An 18,997-nucleotide genomic window follows, 5' to 3' on the forward strand; every position below is an offset into this window, starting at 1 on the left:
TTGTTAGCAGCCCTGAGCCCGGTTTTTGAACCAGGAAGGGCAGAGTATAAATAAAAATAAAGAAATGCTTTGCATGCAGAAAGTCCTAGGTTCAATCCCAGCCAGCATCTCTAGGTAAGGCTGGGAGGGACTCCTGCCTGAAACCTTGCAGAGTGACTTCCAGTTAGCATTGACAATGACACTTACCTTTAGGGTCTGCCGCCTTTGCAAGACAGTGCCTTCTGTGCCCCCCACCCGGGCCAGCACAACCCCAAATCAGCCTCATACCAGCCTAGAAAGTGGACTCTGGCCTGCTAGCTGTTTATCCAATGACCGGTGGGCTGAGTGTCCGGTTCCACCCCAGGGATGGGTTGGACTCAGCCAACAGGCTTCACTCCGATCTACCTCTGGAGTACTTATGCCCAGCCTGCCTCCACCACCTTGTCCATTGCCTTCTACCTCTACCTCTCTTTTAAATCAGAACCAGTGAGGGCGGTGAAGGTCCTGTGTGAGTGTCTGGAGGCAGTTGGAGGATGGATGGCGGCTAACAGATTGAGGTTGAATCCTGACAAGACAGAAGTACTGTTTTGGGGGGACAGGAGGCGGGCAGGTGTGGAGGATTCCCTGGTCCTGAATGGGGTAACTGTGTCCCTGAAGGACCAGGTGCGCAGCCTGGGAGTCATTTTGGACTCACAGCTGTCCATGGAGGCACAGGTCAAATCTGTGTCCAGGGCAGCTGTTTACCAGCTCCATCTGGTACGTAGGCTAAGACCCTATCTGCCTGTGGACTGTCTCGCCAGAGTGGTGCATGCTCTGGTTATCTCCCGCTTGGACTACTGCAATGCGCTCTACGTGGGGCTACCTTTGAAGGTGACTCGGAAACTACAACTAATCCAGAATGCGGCAGCTAGACTGGTGAGTGGGGGCGGCCGCCGAGACCATATAACACCGGTCTTGAAAGACCTACATTGGCTCCCAGTACGTTTCCGAGCACAATTCAAAGTCTTGGTGCTGACCTTTAAAGCCCTAAACGGCCTCGGTCCAGTATACCTGAAGGAGCGTCTCCACCCCCATCATTCTGCCCGGACGCTGAGGTCCAGCGCCGAGGGCCTTCTGGCGGTTCCCTCATTGCGAGAAGCAAAGCTACAGGGAACCAGGCAGATGGGCGGGGTATAAATAATAAATTATTATCATTATCATTATCATTATCATTATCATTATCATTATCATTATTATTATTATTATTCGCCAGAAGGTTGAACCAAAGATCTGTGACTCGGGCTGGATCTACACTGATCTGTAAAAACGCTGTTAAAAAAAAGTAATATAGCTCTCAATGCAATTTCCCATTGCCAATGGATCACTGCTGTACAGCGCCCTCTGGTTTCACATTTTTACAACGCATTTTAACGTTATAACCAACCAGTGCAGATCTGCCCTCGGTGTAAGGCAGATTCCTATCTTCCTGGGATTCTCTTTGATCAACATAGCTACCCTGCGAGGTAGGGCTAGGTCTGAGAGACTGGCGTGGACCAAGCTTCCTCTATGGCTCATCAGGGATTTGAACCTGGATTGCCCACCTCCTACTCTGACATTCTAGCCCAAGGTAGCCATTGTACTGCTATCTAGATGTTGTTGGATTTCAACTCCCATCAGCCCCACCCAGTATGACCGATAGTCAGGAATGATGGGAACCGGAGTCCAACAGCATCACATTGCCTCCCCCCCCGCCTCCATTGAGCTCTTGGGCCATAAATCCTAAGGGCACCCGTGATGTCTCTTGTCAGTTTTGTAAGCCTGCAGCTCAGACAGGAAAAATTACCACGATGGAATGTTAAATGTGGTCCTCAGCTATTTCGGGAATGGCTAAGTAAAAGTGGTGAGCAGTTTGTTTCGGCTAAATGGCTATTTTAAAAACCATCTTCCCTCCAACCCAGCCATCAGCCGATGAGACAATCTTTCCTGTTGCCGAGCAAAAAAAAAGGGGGGGAGAATGCCAGCCTGTTCATCATCATAATCTGGAGACAGGAGATATAGATATCTGCAATGAGTTTATACAGAATGCAGTAGGCCAATTAGCAACCATATAATATCGCTTACATACAATAATCGATAGAAATGAAATTGACTTTACTTAATGTATTACAGTCATACCTCATGTTATGTTTGCTTCATGATACGTTTTTTCAGGTTGCGTCCTGCGACGACCCGGAAGTACCGGAAAGGGTTACTTCCGGGTTTCGCCACTCGCGCATGCGCAGAGGCGCTAAATCATGCTTCGCGCATGCGCACAAGTGCCAAATCGCCTCCGGAATGGATCTCATTTGCAACCAGAGGTACCACTGTACCCTGTACTTTTTGCACGTGTTATTTTCCTTTTTCCTCCTTTCTTTCCTCCTTCCTCTTTTATCACATTATTCCTTTATAAATGAAAATCTTTCAAAAAAAATATCATCCTCATCCTCATCATAATCTGGAGACAGGAAATAATGCAACAAGATACTGTTCCCAGCCACCCCAATGTCTGCCAAGCAGGAGAAAGATTCCAGGAGTCTTGGCACTTAACCAAGGTTTGTGTTCCTTTGGAACAAGACACAGCAGACAACTGTGTCTTTATGAAACATGGCTTATTCACACGTATTTACAACTGAGTTTTATGGAGAGAGAGCTCCCAGCAGCACAGCATTGGATTCAGAGGCATCCTAAGCACCATCCCTATGTCTCTCTGTAACCCAGCCAGCCAGCATGGATGTTGCCCTGCATGGAGTTTTGCTCACTCCATCCTTCTCTTCTCTAAGCCCAGCTCCTGAAGAAGTTAGTAAAGGTAAAGTTACCCCTGCCCGTACGGGCCAGTCTTGACAGACTCTGGGGTTGTGCGTCCATCTCACTCAAGAGGCCAGGGGCCAGCGCTGTCCGAAGACACTTCCAGGTCACGTGGCCAGCGTGACATCGCTGCTCTGGCGAGCCAGAGCTGCACACGGAAACGTCGTTTACCTTCCCGCCAGTAAGCGGTCCCTATTTATCTACTTGCATCCGGGGGTGCTTTCGAACTGCTAGGTTGGCAGGCGCTGGGACCGAGCAACGGGAGCGCACCCCGCAGCGGGGATTCGAACCACCGACCTTTCGATCGGCAAGCCCTAGGCGCTGAGGCTTTAACCCACAGCGCCACCCGCGTCCCTCCTGAAGAAGTTACCGGTAGCTTAACTTCAAACCCCACATTTACTAATTTCAGAGATTATGGGGAGAACCTGGCACCCAGGATTTTAGGGGATCCTTGCCCCCTGCAAGCCCATAACAATAACATCGCTAGCTTTCGCAGCGAAGGCAGCCATGTATTTGCAACCACAACTCCTAACTGCAAGTCAAGGCTCACAGTCCATGGCCTCGCCCCGTGGCACCCTTCAACATTGCTGGACACACTGTTGTGTGGCGTTCATTCATTCTGCAGTCACGGCCCACCCCTAAATTGAAAAACCAAAGGGGTGTTTGTTATTTGGATTAAAGATACCCTTGAAAAAAATGAAGTTGTCCTCTCAGCATGTTTTCAACAAAATGTCCCTCAGCAGTTGCAGGCAGGGTGTGTGTGTGTGAGAGGGGGGGGGGGAAATATGGCAGGATGTTCACTCCTGTCCAGGCGTGTCAACTATAGGGGGCTGAGAAGCCTTCAGCCCCCTCAATATTTGTTTGAAAGGGGCTTGGCCCCCTCAATTTTGAGGTGACCCAGCACTTGTCGCTCACACATGGCAAGCATTGTCTGTTGAAGCTTCAGTATCCGGCTCCACCAGAGTGCTCGGCCTCCTCCAGAAGACATGACATTCCATGTACATGATATGCAACATGCATGACGTCATGTGGGCATGATGCACACCGGGGTCTCCATCTGGAGGCAACCTGGCACCTCTGCTCCTGTCACTCTTTACTGTTCATCCATGTATGTGCATGTTAGTTTTATGTGCTCTAGAGTCAAGATGCAGCCATTCCTCATCTACAGAGTTAAGTTCTAAAGACCGTGAACTCCAGAACTTGTTGGACTCCAGCCCCCATCATCCTTGGCTCTCCAGGGTTTCAGACAAGGAGTTGCCCCCCATCCCTAGCTGGAGGTGCCGGGGAATGAACCTGGGACCTTCTGCATGAAAAGCTGATGCTTTGCCACTGGGCTATGGGCCTATCTCACAGAACTGTTATGAGAATGAGAATGTGTGCTGCCTCAAGTTCCTTGGAAAAAAGGCAGAATCTTAAAAAGAATGTAAAGAATGAACTAATTAAAGTAGAAGCCAAGAGTAGGATGCGGAGATACACATCCATCACTTGATTTGTGCATGTTAGGGGTTCTTTAATCTATCACACTAAGGCGTGAAACTGCCTTTAATGAGGAAAGTTGAATGTACAAGCAGAAAAGCAATTCTACTTCAGGCCATGTGAGTAGAGTTGCCAACTGATCTTCCAAAAGCACCACCCAGCCTGCTCTTATGCTTGGTTCTGCAGAAATGGCCAGTGGGAATGGGGAGAAGAACAACCACTTGCCCACATCTGCAGATCAAGCTACTGTTCAAAGCATCGGAGGAGGGCCCAGGGAAAGTATTTGGCAACCCTAGATGCGCAGGTGATACAAAACGTTCATATGCAATAGCCCATGACTGCAATAGAAGGTCATCGCTTGATGCTGCAACCACCAAGTGATGACTGCATGTGTGTGGACCAGCTTCAGGTTCTGCTTTGTCACTTGATAACCCTTTGTGTATAAATTCCATCCTCTGAAACTTCCTGTTTCTTTTATAAAGCCTCCCATTAAAACTGCAGCCTCCACAGCTCTTCTTCCTTCTCCAAGGGAATTCCATGCTGTGCAAAGGTTTCAAAAACCAACTCCCTTTGATCTGAATCACAAAGGAGCCACATTCCACTTGGGTACAACCCACCGCCCACCTGGAGCCAGTTTAGCAGGTCTTTTCCTCTCTTGCAATTAGGAAGGCAAATCCCCAGGAAGAGAGCTTCCTTCCATCCTTCTAAGAGGCGTCTTAGTTGCCTTGTGCAGTTTTATTTTAAAAGGCTACTCTACTTTTCTTTTTTTTGTCTCCCACACATTGCTTTCTAAAAAGCAGAGAGCGAGCCCTTTTTAAATCAGACATTTGTTCAAAACCAAGTGCCTCTGGTTTTTACAAACACAGAATGCTCATTTGAAATGTCTTAGGACCTGTGTCAATTTCATGTGTTTTAGCTTCGAGGTTTAATTGGAGAGGGGGCATTTACAGAAGTTTATACCATTTACAAACAGACTGGAGAGGAAGGCATTATTTTCTCCAGCTCCTTAGAACTCAGGGTCACCCACTGAAGCGAAGGAGATGAACACAAAGGAACGTCCGTTTTATCTTCACAACAATCCTGTGAGGTGGGCTAGGCCGTGACTGGCCTAAGGTCATTCAATGAACTTCACCTCTGAGTGGAGATTTGAACTCGTATCTGTCAAGGACTGGCTGGATGCAGAGGAGTGGTGGGAGGGAGCCCCCAAGGGAAGAAGGCTCAGAGGCCAGGGAATGGTGGTGGGATGATGCTGAGTGGTTAGAGGGAGAAGAGGGAGCTGACTGGGAGGAGGAAGTGTCAGAAGCTGAAGGGGCAACAGGGTTTAGTGAGCAGGAAGAGCTTATGGCAGAGAGCAGTTCAGAATCAGAGGCAGAAGAGGAGGCTGGAGTGGAGGGGGCCAAGGCAAAGATGAGACAGGCTGCTAAAGAAGCCAGGGGGTCTCTCCCTCCTGTTGTAACCAGCTCCCCTCCCCTGGTCTACTAGAACACAGAGAAAAATGAAAAGAGCAGAGAAGAGATTGACTGTGCACAGACACAGTCTATAACTGCTTGGAAAAAACCTGAAGAGGAGGAGACTTAGGCAGCTGTGCAAAGGTAGAGATCTTCAGTCTTCGCAAATGCCACATTGGGGTAAGACCTGGTGGGAAGAGTTGCAGAGATCATTAGGCCTGTGCTGCTTTGGTTTCTTGGAATAAAGTGTTAACTTCACTGAAACCAGTGGTTTTTCTTAATTGCTGACCTTCACCCGACTCCCTCTCCTGAAAAAATCTTCCAGGTTTTAGTCCCACACTCTAACCAACAGGGAGTCGTTGTTGCCTCCTCTGGATGTTGTTGGACCCCACCTCTTAACAGTCAACAACTAGTGTGATCATGGATGATCAAGGATGATGAGAGTTGTAGTCCCTGCCCCTCCCCTGTCCCCCAAACCACCATGGTTCTGGCATCCAGCTGTCCACTATTAGAAACAAAATACTAGAGGGACTCCAATGTGACCCATCATGGGAGTTCTCACACTCACGGGTTTTCTCCCACATCACTGACAGATTAATAGTGTTATTGGTGGATTTATATTGGACTGTTTTGCTAGTTGCTCTGTAATGCATCCCCAATGCTATTGCACTACAGATGTGTGGAAGCTGACATCTGTGCTTGTTGTTGTTGTTTAGTCATTTAGTCGTGTCCGACTCTTCGTGACCCCATGGACCAGAGCACGCCTGTCTTCCACTGCCTCCCGCAGTTTGGTCAAACTCATGCTGGTAGCTTCGAGAACACTATCCAACCATCTTGTCCTCTGTCATCCCCTTCTCCTTGTGCCCTCCATCTTTCCCAACATCAGGGTCTTTTCCAGGGAGTGTTCTCTTCTCATGAGGTGGCCAAAGTATTGGAGCCTCAGCTTCAGGATCTGTCCTTCCAGTGAGCACTCAGGGCTGATTTCCTTCAGAATGGATAGGTTTGTTCTTCTTGCAGTCCATGGGACTCTCAGGAGTCTCCTCCAGTACCATAATTCAAAAGCATCAATTCTTCGGCGATCAGCCTTCTTTATGGTCCAGCTCTCACTTCCATACATCACTACTGGGAAAACCATAGCTTTAATTATACGGACCTTTGTTGGCAAGGCGATGTCTCTGCTTTTCAAGATGCTGTCTAGGTTTGTCATTGCTTTTCTCCCAAGTACTTCTGTGTAGGGATGTGCAAATCTGTCAATTTCAGTTCCTATGAGCTTTCCATTTTTCCATTCTTAAGTTCACTTCTCCACATTTCTGCATCAGTTTGTGCTTTTTTTAAATAACACAAAAGCCAATTCCTCGTGAAAATTTAGCAGCATTTTAAGTGATGAGACAGTGCACTGGAATCTTTTTAAGATGCTGGACATCTGTACTACAGCACAACAAAAGCGGGACCAAAAAAAATCCAGAATATATGTGGTATGAAAAGTCAGCAAGAAGTTACAGGACATGCACCAACTGGAAACCAAGAAGTATGAGCACCTTGAAACTTTTGCAAGTGTAAACCACCCCAAAATTCCATGCATCATAAATTGGATGAATGAAGGATGCTCTTCAGCCAACAGAAATGAGGTTCCGCAAAGAGAAAAGGACTGTCAGATCTCAGGAGATGGAAGGCCCTTGGCTTCCCGCCAACCCAATATGGATGAAACTTCTTCAAGAAGAACTCTATTTAGTTTTTTTAAAAAAAAAAAACTATGGTGGAAGCCATTGAAAAGGCACACTTGATTTGCCACAGAGTAATTGATTCACTGTAGACGGAAGGGCTGTGACCTTGCTAAAGCGGTTGACATGGCAATGTCCTTCCAGACTTCTACCTAGTCTTGTGACACCAGGGTTTGACCAACAGCTCCCTGGGCTGCGACAGACAAAACAGAGGTCCTTTTGTTCCCTGCTGGGTGGGGAGCCCACATTGATGTTGGTGGGCGGGAGAAGAGAACCTCATGTGGGAGATGCAAAGTCAGATAATTGACCACAAGGGAAATGGTACCCATTTCTGGGCCTAGTCTTAGCTTGGCCCTTTGCTCCTCTGTGCTAACTTCTCCCGGCCAGCAGCTGAATCACAAGAAAAAGTCTAGAAGAGACCTACATGGGGTGCAACTTCAGCAGGCTGGCAATGACCAAAAGCCCAGTAGGCCTTTCGACAACTTTTCCAGTGTGAGAGCCAGTGTGGTGTAGTGGTTAAGAGCGGTAGTCACGTAATCTGGGGAACCGGGTTCGTGTCTCTGCTCCTCCACATGCAGCTGCTGGGTGACCTTGGGCTAGTCACACTTCTCTGAAGTCTCTCAGCCTCACTCACCTCACAGAGTGTTTGTTGTGGGGGAGGAAGGGAAAGGAGAATGTTAGCCGCTTTGAGACTCCTTCGGGTAGCGATAAAGCGGGATATCAAATCCAAACTCCTCCTCCTCCTCCTCCTCCTCCTCCTCCTCTTCTTCTTCTTCTTCCATTTAGCTTGTAGAAAAAGGGTGGTAGAGAAGGCTGCCAAAGGCTATAGGCTTTAACAACGCCAACCCCATAGAAGATCCCCAATTCAATGCTCCCTTCCATTTCTCCCCTTTCTTACTTCATGGCGGCAGATGAAATAACAAGAAAAGCTGTTGCAGGCTCAACTAGGCCTTAGGAAACAGTAGGAATAGTCAGAAGTCCCGAGAAACAATGTTTCCTAGATGTTATGCTTTCAGTGGTGTGTGTTTGCCTGAGCTTGAGTCTGGACTAAGAATTCTGACCCCCTGTGTTCTAATTCAATACATGATATCCAGTCACAGAACACTGCAGGATTTGGGCCACTGACATTGGCTCTTAAACTCTGAATTATGATTCGCAGCTTGGGAGTTTAGACAGCCAAGCACACTGAGAGTAAGAGCAGCCCAGACCTTCAGAAATGTATATAAGCAGCTGCTTTGCCACTGTTGTCTAGTTCTGTTAGTTCAATAAAAGTTTTTGCTGTTATCGCTGTGTCTTGCTTCATGGGAGCCCACCTACACTTCATCCCTGATGACCACTACATGGCTATATGGCCTAACATAGGCCACAGCAGAGGTCATTCTCATTGTTTCTACCAAGAATCAGTGAAGAAATAGAATGGAACAGTTGTAGTGGCAGGGAAAGTTGATTCTGGGATTGTGGTTGGGTTAATTGTAACCTGAGCCAAAACATCAGAGGAATGTGGGCTCCATTTGTAATCAGCCAGGAAATTCCAAACCAAGAGTGTTCATATTATTAATTCCCCACTTCCAAATCCCAGTTGCTTCCCTGGTGTCCCAAAGTGGTCAACGAAGTGGTGGGAACCTCACTGGCAGAGCAAGATGAGGATAGGTTCCCTTGTTGTTTAAACCCAGCATCTGGGAAGCAAAGGTGAATATGAAGTTTGCCATTGATTCTTATATCCATGTGTTATGTACTGAGTTGAATAGGATCCAAAATGCAGCAGTCTAATTGGTCCTAGAACAATAAGATTCAGAATGCAGCTGTCTGATTGGTCCTAGAACAATAGGACCCAGAATGCAGCAGTCTGATTGGTCCACAGGAGCCACCCAATCAAGCTCCAGGTGGAAGTAAATCCGCAACCTGATTGGCCTACAGGAGAATCCCGGAATTAGCCTATCATGTGGGGCCCATTTTGTAAATAATGTATATAAAGCAGACATTCTGGGGGAACTTCCATTTCCTCCTCACCACTATGAGCTGAATAAAGAGCATGAAATCTCGACTCTGAGTATATTTCACCATTAATTTGCCTAATCCTTTTCAAAAGCCACCTCTTGGGCACTCTTGGTGGATTCCAAACTTAAGGAGAACTCTGTTGATATCCCAGGTCCTCATGGGACATGGGATGAGTGGACCATTGTCACTCAGGCTATCTAGGGCTCACCTTACCTGGGAAAAGGCAACAGGGAACCAGTGTATCTCGTTGACACGCTTACTTCAATTGGAAACTCATAACATTCTCCATCAGCTGAAGCTTTTGAACAGTCATCAAGGGACATCCCTCATATTCAGTGGGAACAGGACTTAGCATCCTTCACCTGTTGAAGTTTTTGAATGGTCGTCAAGGGAAGGCCCTTGTATGTGATGAGACTGGAATCTTACCCAAACTTATAATGGCTGGCTGGGATCTCTTGAAATTCCATGTCACCGAGGCATAGCTAGGTGTGTAGTGGTGCATAGCTAGGCTCGGGTGCCTGGTGCAGGGGTGTGTCCTGCAGCCGGGGGGCGGGACGAGCCTCTCTGATGCTTGGAGCCTTTCCACCGCCTTCCCCTCAGCTGTAGGGCGGCTGAGGGAGAGGCACCAGGCAGACGCAAGTCCCACGCTGCTGTTTCAGGCAGTGCTGAACCTGCAGGACCTAAGCCACCACATCACTCCTAAAAAGTTTCATGAGCCCAATTTAAAAAAAAAAAAAACAAAACTTCATTTTGTCACACACCCCCACCTCAGTGATGGCACCTGCGGCAGACCGCACCCCCCACACCCCATTCATCCTCCAATGCGCACTCTAAAAAAGATACAGTCCAGTGCTCCCTATCTGGGTGGGAAACACTTGATTGATTTTAAGTCTAATCTTCCTTGCTCCAGATTTCTAAAGTGAGCTCTCAATTGTTCCTACAGTCTGATTGTCTTGGAAACCATAAAACAGCATTAAGTTATTGTCAATTATGGTAAATTTGTTGTCAGCTCCTAAAAAGTTTGTTAGCTGAAGTAAATTGCCCCTGAGGATGGAGCTGAGCTTGCAGACTCACAAAAGAGGGAGGGAGGGAGGGAGGGAGGGAGGGAGGAAGGAAGGAAGGAAGGAAGGAAGGAAGGAAGGAAGGAAGGAAGAAGATTTGAGCTACCTAACTTGTTGTAATTCGCTGGAGACCCATCTTAGAGCCAAAACCACATTTGTTACGTCCATGACAGAACTTCTACAGTATAAACACAAAAATCTAAATAAAGACCCAGTAATATTGAGGGGTATGCATTCACAAGCAACAAGCAGTTAGGAGAAATGTCCTTATCCCTGCACTCACCCTGTGAAACAATGTCCTTTTCCAAAAAATTCCAACCCAAATCCACGTGAGCCTTGACTATTATATATATATATATATATATTCCATTAAACCATGGCTTTCATCAAGAAGGAAATACGCTGAGTTAATTGATGCAAAACAAAAAACAATGCTGATGGTTGTTCTGTGTAAAGAAATCTAGGCCAGGAGATACGCTGTCTGACGAACAATTTGCATCTGATTGGCCAGTCTACCATCCACCACATGACAACTTGTGGATATATTTATTTGGGCCCAGCATGAAGGTTTCCCGCTTTTAACGGCAGCTCAGCTACCAACCCTCTGTTAACAATGGAGCGTGTGGCGAAAGATAGCAAGCCGAACACCGCAGGCAAGATGACCTTCCTTTCTCGCACCGAAACATTTGCAGCCGCCCATAGGCTGAACAGGTAACAACGGGGAAGAGGGAGGGTGGAGGGTTGAGAGGAAAAAAACATGTTTCGAATTCATAGGTGACCAAAGAGCCCACAATTACCCCATCCCTGAAAGGAGGCATAGATGTGCAACCTCTCGGAACACTGGCTATCCAATGGATTCTAGTGAGTATTTCCTGTACCTACAATTCTCCGGACATAAGGAACCAGTTGCCCAAGATAGCATCTCTGATACTCATATAGTTCAAAGGCCAAATAGAGCCAAAGGGCAATTGTTGACCAGTTTTGGTCTGCAGGGTAAGAACGATGGGTGTTATTGCAGCAGTTTCCTTCCCAAGTTCAGGAAAGAGACTCATCTGTAACCTTTATCTCAGCTATGCAATATGAAGCGTTGGGTTTCCTAATGCATTCTAGCTCTCCCCACTTTCCCCTGTATGACCTGCCCCATCCTGCAACAAAGGTGAGAAAGGATGTCTAAGGAGGTTCAGAAGTGTCCCTCTTTTCCAGGGACAGTCCCGGACTTACAGAAGCCATCCTGGTTTCTGATTTGATCCCAGAATGTCCCACTCTTCCTTAGGACGTTCCTATTTTCATTGGAGAAATATTGGAGGGTATAGAGTTATGTGACCCCCAAGCCAAGGAGATAAGTAACTGTTTTGTTTTGATTTGATTTGATTGTATTTATATTCAGTGTTAGCTGCCCTGAGCACAGTCTTGGCAGGGGAGGGCGGAATATTAAAATATTATTATTATTATTATTATTATTATTATTATTATTATTATACCTTTTGAAGACATCTGACGGCAGCCTTGTATAGGGAAGTTTTTTAACATTTAATGCTTTATTATTATTTATTATGCTTTTATATATGTTGGAAGCCGCCAATCAGATGGGTGTGGTATAAAGAATATAATAATAATAATAATAATAATAATAATAATAATAATAATAATAATAGGATAGGACATCGATATTTTCTTCGGAGAAAGTTTGGAGGTTATGTCATAGTTTTCTGTCTCCAGTGGAAAGAGGATTTCATCAATGATGGCACTAGAAGGAAAATGGACACTTTTGTCCAAGTCAGCTTTAAGCCAGGCAGAGGACCTTCTCGATAGTGGTGCCGCCTCTGTAGAACACCCTCCCATCAGATGTCAAGGAAATAAACAACTATCTGACTTTTAGAAGACATCTGAAGGCAGCCCTGCTTAGGGAAGTTTTTAATGTTTGATGTTGTATTGTGCTTTTAATTCTGTTGGGAGCTGCCCAGTGTGGCTGGGGAAACCCAGCCAGATGGGTGGGGCATAAATAATAAGTAATAAATTATTATTATTATTACAGTATTATTATTATCATTATCTGACTTGGAGGTGTTGGGGACTGAACCTGTGATTTTCTACATGAAGAACAGATTCCCTAACCACTGGGCTACAGAGTGTCAGTATATACTGACAAACAGAGTTCTGGGAAAGGTTGCCAACTGGCAAAGCTTCTCATGGCCCAGAAAAAAAGCATTTCTCCCACCTACTAATATTCACAGTTAAAGGCACAGGAACTGGGGTTGGTATATGTAAGATAGCAACTCGAGTTCTGGGGAAGAATGAATAAGAAATTATTTGTACTTGGGGGAAAGGCAACGTGATTGTTGTAGCTAATGCTGCTTAGATTGCAGACAGAGCCTCCCACCTGAGTTGAGAGGACGTATTCCAGAGGGGGACATTTGAGTATCTCTTGCAAAACACACATGCATATAACAAGAGTATTGCGGCACCTGGAAGACAGATTAAAAGATTTATTGTAGAAAATGTTTTTGTGAATAAAAGCTCGTATAAATGAAGAGCTGCATTACACACACACACACACACACACACACACACACACACACAGCAAAAGGCAGCAAAAGGCAAATGGTACGAGGCGTGCTATTTCTCTCCAGAGTTGGTGACGAAGTAGATCAGAATTTACTGGTAGATCTCTGAGGACTTGCCAGAGATAAACAACAAGGACTTGGACTTCCAGTTGTTTCACAACAGCCATCTGGTTGGCCATTGTAAGAACAAGATGCTGGACTAGATGGGCCACTGGTCTGATCCAGCTGGCTGTTTTCTTGGACTGCCTCTATTAATTGTTGTTGTTGTTTAGTCGTTTAGTCATGTCCGACTCTTCGTGACCCCATGGACCAGAGCACGCCAGGCACTCCTGTCTTCCACTGCCTCCCGCAGTTTGGTCAAACTCATGCTGGTAGCTTCGAGAACACTGTCCAACCATCTCATCCTCTGCCGTCCCCTTCTCCTTGTGCCCTCCATCTTTCCCAACATCAGGGTCTTTTCCAGGGAGTCTTCTCTTCTCATGAGGTGGCCAAAGTATTGGAGCCTCAGCTTCACGATCTGTCCTTCCAGTGAGCGCTCGGGTCTGATTTCCTTAAGAATGGATAGGTTTGATCTTCTTGCAGTCCATGGGACTCTCAAGAGTCTCCTCCAGCACCATAATTCAAAAGCATCAATTCTTCGGCAATCAGCCTTCTTTATGGTCCAGCTCTCACTTCCATACATCACTACTGGGAAAACCATAGCTTTAACTATACGTACCTTCCTCTATTAATATAGACATTTAAAACAGCATTGATGGAATATCCTTATTGTCAAGGTCAAGTGGCTATGGATTTTCGTTGCTCTTTTTGTTTTAAAGTTATCATGTTTCTTCTGTTAAAATTGCTGGCATTCCTACAAGAGAAAGGTTCTTTTTTCCCCTTCTAAATTATGCAGATGTGATGAAGAACGCTCAGGGTATAACGGCCTTGTGCTCAGTTCTGGAACTGAAAGCAAATTCCTGGGCTAAGCATGTGCTCAGAGGCCCTGTCCTTTTGTTCTGAGAGTGTTTTGCATCCAGTTTGTGGGTCTCGGAGTTTGAAGAAAACGTCAAGAGAGATGCTGGAAGCTTGCTCCTCCCTGATCTATGCAAAGGGCAGCTGCATGCAATATAGGTCCAGCAACCATCCGCAACAGCAATAATTTGGCATTATGATTTTTGTTAACTGGGCTGGATAGGGCTCAGCAGAATCAGGAATCATCACCGAATGTAGAGGTGGCACAAGAGTTATGGTGATTATAGAAGTAAGTAAAGGAAAAGGTAAAGGGACCCCTGACCATTAGGTCCAGTCGTGGCCGACTCTGGGGTTGCGGCGCTCATCTCTCTTTACTGGCCAAGGGAGCCAGTGTACAGCTTCCGGGTCATGTGGCCAGGATGACTAAGCCGCTTCTGGCGAACCAGAGCAGCACATGGAAACACCATTTACCTTCCCCCCAGAGTGGTACCTATTTATCTACTTGCACTTTGATGTGCTTTCGAACTGCTAGGTTGGCAGGAGCAGGGACCGAGCAACGGGAGCTCACTCCGTTGCGGGGATTCGAACCGCCGACCTTCTGATCAGCAAGCCCTAGACTCTGTGGTTTAACCAACAGCGCCACCCATGTCCCTGATTATAGAAGTACTGGACTCTATAATCCAGGCTCTTATAAAGTCTCTCTCAGTCTAGCCAATGACATTGCAGCATTGTTGTGAGGATAAAAGTGAGAGGAAGGATAACCGTGAATGCCACCCTTGAGCTCCTTGGAGGAAAAAGTGAGGTTTAAATGTAATAATAAAACAAAGAAGACTTACAAATAGCTGCAAAGAAGCCGGGTTGGGTATGGCTCAGTTTTTTAAAAAAATAAGGGCTGTTTCAGAAGTAATGGATCCTTTGAAGGTCCATTTTGAGTTATCCTTGCTAGTCACTGACAATAGACACAGTCTCCGTGTACAAAAGGCTTCCTTCTCTGTTCCCATCTGCAGTTAGATTGCCTCTCTTGCTGTTTTCATCTTATTCCTGTTGGCTGCTTCTTTTTCTCAACCCTCACCCACTGTCTTACAGCAAATCTCTGAATGAGGAGGCGAATAGGAAGCTGTTTGGGAAATGCAATCAGAGCCACGGGCATAACTATAAAGGTAAAGAATGGTGAGCCTTTCTAGCATTGATGATGATGATGATGATGATGATGATACATACTACCTCCATGTAAAGACTGGAGCAAATTCTTCTACAGGCAAACAGGGGAAGGGGAGCGGTGACAAAGCTTTGAATGGCATTCCTCTTTCCGGTGGGAAGAGACCCTGCTCAGTGTTTTTCCTGCTGGAATCCAAATGGAGATTTTTCTTACCAGGGGCTTAGAATCCAGCAATGTGTACTCAGCTTCAGCTGGCAAAATTGAGTGGTCAGATTCCCCAGGACTGTGCCCCATTGGGGCTGCACACTTGAATGCTCTTCTGTTGGGGAAGAGGGGAGACCTTGCATGCGGAAATGTAGCAGCACATCAGGCTAGTTCTCTCTGACGTGCTCATTTTCAATGTTTTCTGGAGGTGGGGCAGCACTAAAGCTTGCAAGTGGGAGAGCTTTACCACTCCCCCCACCCTCATGCCTGTATTTTCCCTCATTGCAGAGGAGATTATGTGTTTCAGCAAGAGATGTGCTGTACCCAACTCTTTGCTACCACCTTGTGGTACTGAATTGGGTCTGCAATTAATGCTAACAAACTTCCCTCTCTCACGGTTTCTTCTTTTTCCTTTGCAGTGACAGTGACCATATGTGGAAAGGTGGGTCGTTTTTCTTTCATTGCTCTTTATTTTGAAAACAGGTTTTGTGCTTTTACCAAGAGTCTGAGATTCTCAGCAGCACTTGAGATATGCTGCTGCCATGTTTCAATTCACCACTGACTCCTGTAGGATCTTGACTAGAAGCCGCCTTGCAGGATCAGAACCAGTTCCATCCAGCTCAGTCGTCTGTTTCCAACCATTTGACCAACCCAATGCCTTATAGGTCACATATAAGCAGAGCACAATGACCATGTCTTTCCCCTGTTGTTTGTCCCTAGTACCTGATATTTAGAGATAGTCTGCATCTGCAAATGGAGGTTCCATTTTAAGCCAATAGCCATTGATAAATCTCTTCTCCATGCATTTATCCAATCATAACCCCTTGTGATAGTTCCTAGCATTGATCCCCCCCCACCATTGTTGTTAATAGTATTATCATAGTTAGTAGTATTCAAGAGCAGTTCAAAGTCCTGTCCTCTGAACACTCCAAGGGTTAAAAAATAAAGTTATTATTGATGTCATTTTTAGAAACAAAAAATTAATGTTCTTGTATGCACAGCACCAGAAATTCTGAATATTAAATGATATACAAATACCTGGTATAAAATCATCACCATTATTACTATTGCTATTATTTAACTTGTCTTACAGATTGACCCCATCAGTGGAATGTTCATGAATATTTACAAGCTTCAGGAATATATGAAGGTAATTCCAGAGTTATGAACCTCAGAGGCAAAGTTTAGAACACGAGTCGGCAAACGGACCGCGGGCCAGATCAGGCCCAATTGCCCTCAGGATCTGGCCCGCGGGCATGCCATGATCAGCAATTCTGTTTGTTAATTTTTTCCCTTAATTTTTTCCCAGTGCCGCCATTTTGTTTTCAGTGCCATTTCCCCCCCTCTCCCTCTCACACACCACGGCGCCTCCTCCCTCCCTCTCCCCACCCTTCTCCCCGTCCTGCATAGTGGAGGAAGGGGGCTGGGCTGGGCTGAGCGCCATTTTGGGCAGCGCCTCTCCAAAGTCAGCCAGCCTTCTCAGGCTACTCATCCCGCCGCCGCCGCCAGCCTCTGCCGCTCTCAAGGGCAGGCACAGGAGACGCAGTTGGCAGCGCACAGTGCCACGAGTGGCAGAGGTTGGTGACAGCAGTGGCGGGATGAGCGGCTTTGCAGCAGCATAGGTAGGCAGGGGGAGGGGAGGGGGAATGAGAGAAGCCCCCTCTACTACGTTTACTTCTGGGGGACGGTGAACCGGCCCCCTCCAAAAAAAGTTTGCTGACCCCTGGTTTAGAACTTCACAATCCCTGTTCCCAACCAGATCTTTGCTCTTATTTTCAGGAAGCCATTATGGATCCGCTAGACCACAAGAACCTTGACCAGGATGTTGATTTTTTTGCCAGCGTTGCGAGGTGGGTAGCTGTTAAGTTTGTGTGCAGTCTCCACTGCCCACATTTGTAAAGAGTGCAGGAGACTTGCATCCATATACGATGTCAGATGTGGGTCATGGTCCTGGTTTTGGGGAAACAGCCTCATTGGACCCACAGGCTAGAGGTGGCTGGTTTCTCTTCAGATCGTATAAATCTTTCGCCTTTTAACTTGATGCTGTTACTCTAGAAACAAGTTGCTCAGATTAAAGGACTAGACCAGAGGTTTCCATATTATAGGACCATTGGGATTCCGATTGGCTCCTTTATGTCACATGGCTGCTGCTGAACTAGGTCCTGGAGAGCCAATTGCTGGTCAGCTGCATAAGTGACCCTCAAGTACAGCAAAAAGCAGACTGGTTGCTCCCTTTTCCAGAAAGCTGGCACAGAGGTGCACAGAGCATGCCTGGCTTGTGTAAGTTTGTCACAGCCTGAGGTCTGAGAGAAGATCCACACCATACATATACATAACCCACAACTGTCCTGGATAATCCAGAAAAACCAGGACATCCTGGTTTCCCCGCGTGAGCATGGCAGCCATTTTGGGCACGGTTTCGGGACGTGATCTCACGCGGCTCCCCCAAATTCCCAATTTTGTCCACCATGCTTGGAAAAAGCCTTCTTATGCAGGTCATGTGGGCGCGGCCTGGAAGATGGTGGCCCCATTTTTCCCCACATCCCCAAAAGAATCATGGGAGCTGTAGTTTTCCCATGCACAAAGAGAGCTACAATTCCAAGTACATTTCACAAACAACAGTTCCCAGGATTCTCTGGGGGAAGAAGCCATGTGCTTTAAATGTGTGTTTAAATATTTGGAGCGGGTCTGCCCTGAGACATCCTGTGCCTTATCCAGACTAAGGTTACATCAGAGTAGAATATACACAGATTTGATTGAAGTCATGGGCGAGAAGAAACAGGGGTAAAGAAAGGCAGGTTTGAAGGCAGCGCTACCTTTGTGCGGAAAAACCTATATTATGAAGTCTCTTCCTTTTCCATATCAACCTCTCTGCTCTTCCTCCAGCACAACAGAGAACTTAGCCGTGTACATATGGAAGAACCTTGAAAAAATCCTACCAGATGGATGCCTGCACAAAGTCAAGGTCTATGAATCCGACAGAAATTTTATTGTATACAAGGGGGACTAAAAATCCACAAGGAACAAGGAGGAGGGGTGGCTAGGAGAGTTATTCTCCCATATATTGTATTAACACTCATTGTTTATTTAATGTGACAAAACCCCTTCTCAGAACATTTGCAAACTATTCTGTGTCTACAGTGAAGAGATGCCTCCAGGGCCTTTTACTGCAGTATTGCAGCTTTGTTTAATCTGTTGGTTAAAAAGATCTGCAAAAGCCACGTTGACGTTGTGACATGTGTGTAATCTCATTCTTCATCACAGCATTATCCAGCAAGGGGATAGTCCACTACATTAAGAAAGTTCACATGCGTAAAGGCTGGCTGCTGAATACAAGACTGGCTCCATTGCTAAGCTCTGGGTGCGAAGAGATGCAAGAATCCTGGGTTGGAGCCAATGCTGGTCCGACTCAGAGTCAACCCATTGAAGCTAATGGGCATGGCTGAGGACTCATCTAGACTTCTGCTTGTCCTGGCACTTCCCCTTACGGAAACCCAATCTTTACCGCTAAAGTGGAGCAAACGTCAACCAGGGTTTCTGCAGATTGACATTTGCTCTGATTCAGTGCTAAAGAGCAGGTTTTCCCAGGGAAAGTGGCCGGGCAAATGGA

The 18,997-nt window shown here is 46.4% G+C and overlaps 1 protein-coding gene across 1 annotated transcript; it reads left to right on the forward strand.

Annotated features, from left to right (window-relative positions):
- Positions 1–11,057: 11,057 nt before the first annotated feature.
- Positions 11,058–18,608, forward strand: LOC310832393 (6-pyruvoyl tetrahydrobiopterin synthase-like). The gene is made up of 6 exons (XM_083714180.1): positions 11,058–11,217; positions 15,111–15,184; positions 15,807–15,829; positions 16,481–16,537; positions 17,167–17,237; positions 18,274–18,608. Exons 1-6 carry the CDS (start codon positions 11,120–11,122, stop codon positions 18,395–18,397), a joined length of 447 nt encoding a protein of 148 aa, XP_083570306.1. The 5' UTR covers positions 11,058–11,119; the 3' UTR covers positions 18,398–18,608.
- The last annotated feature ends 389 nt before the right edge of the window (positions 18,609–18,997 follow it).

The sequence above is a fragment of the Podarcis gaigeae genome (genome assembly GCF_964106915.1).
Source record: "Podarcis gaigeae genome assembly, chromosome: 15".
Taxonomy (NCBI): Eukaryota; Metazoa; Chordata; class Lepidosauria; order Squamata; family Lacertidae; genus Podarcis; species Podarcis gaigeae.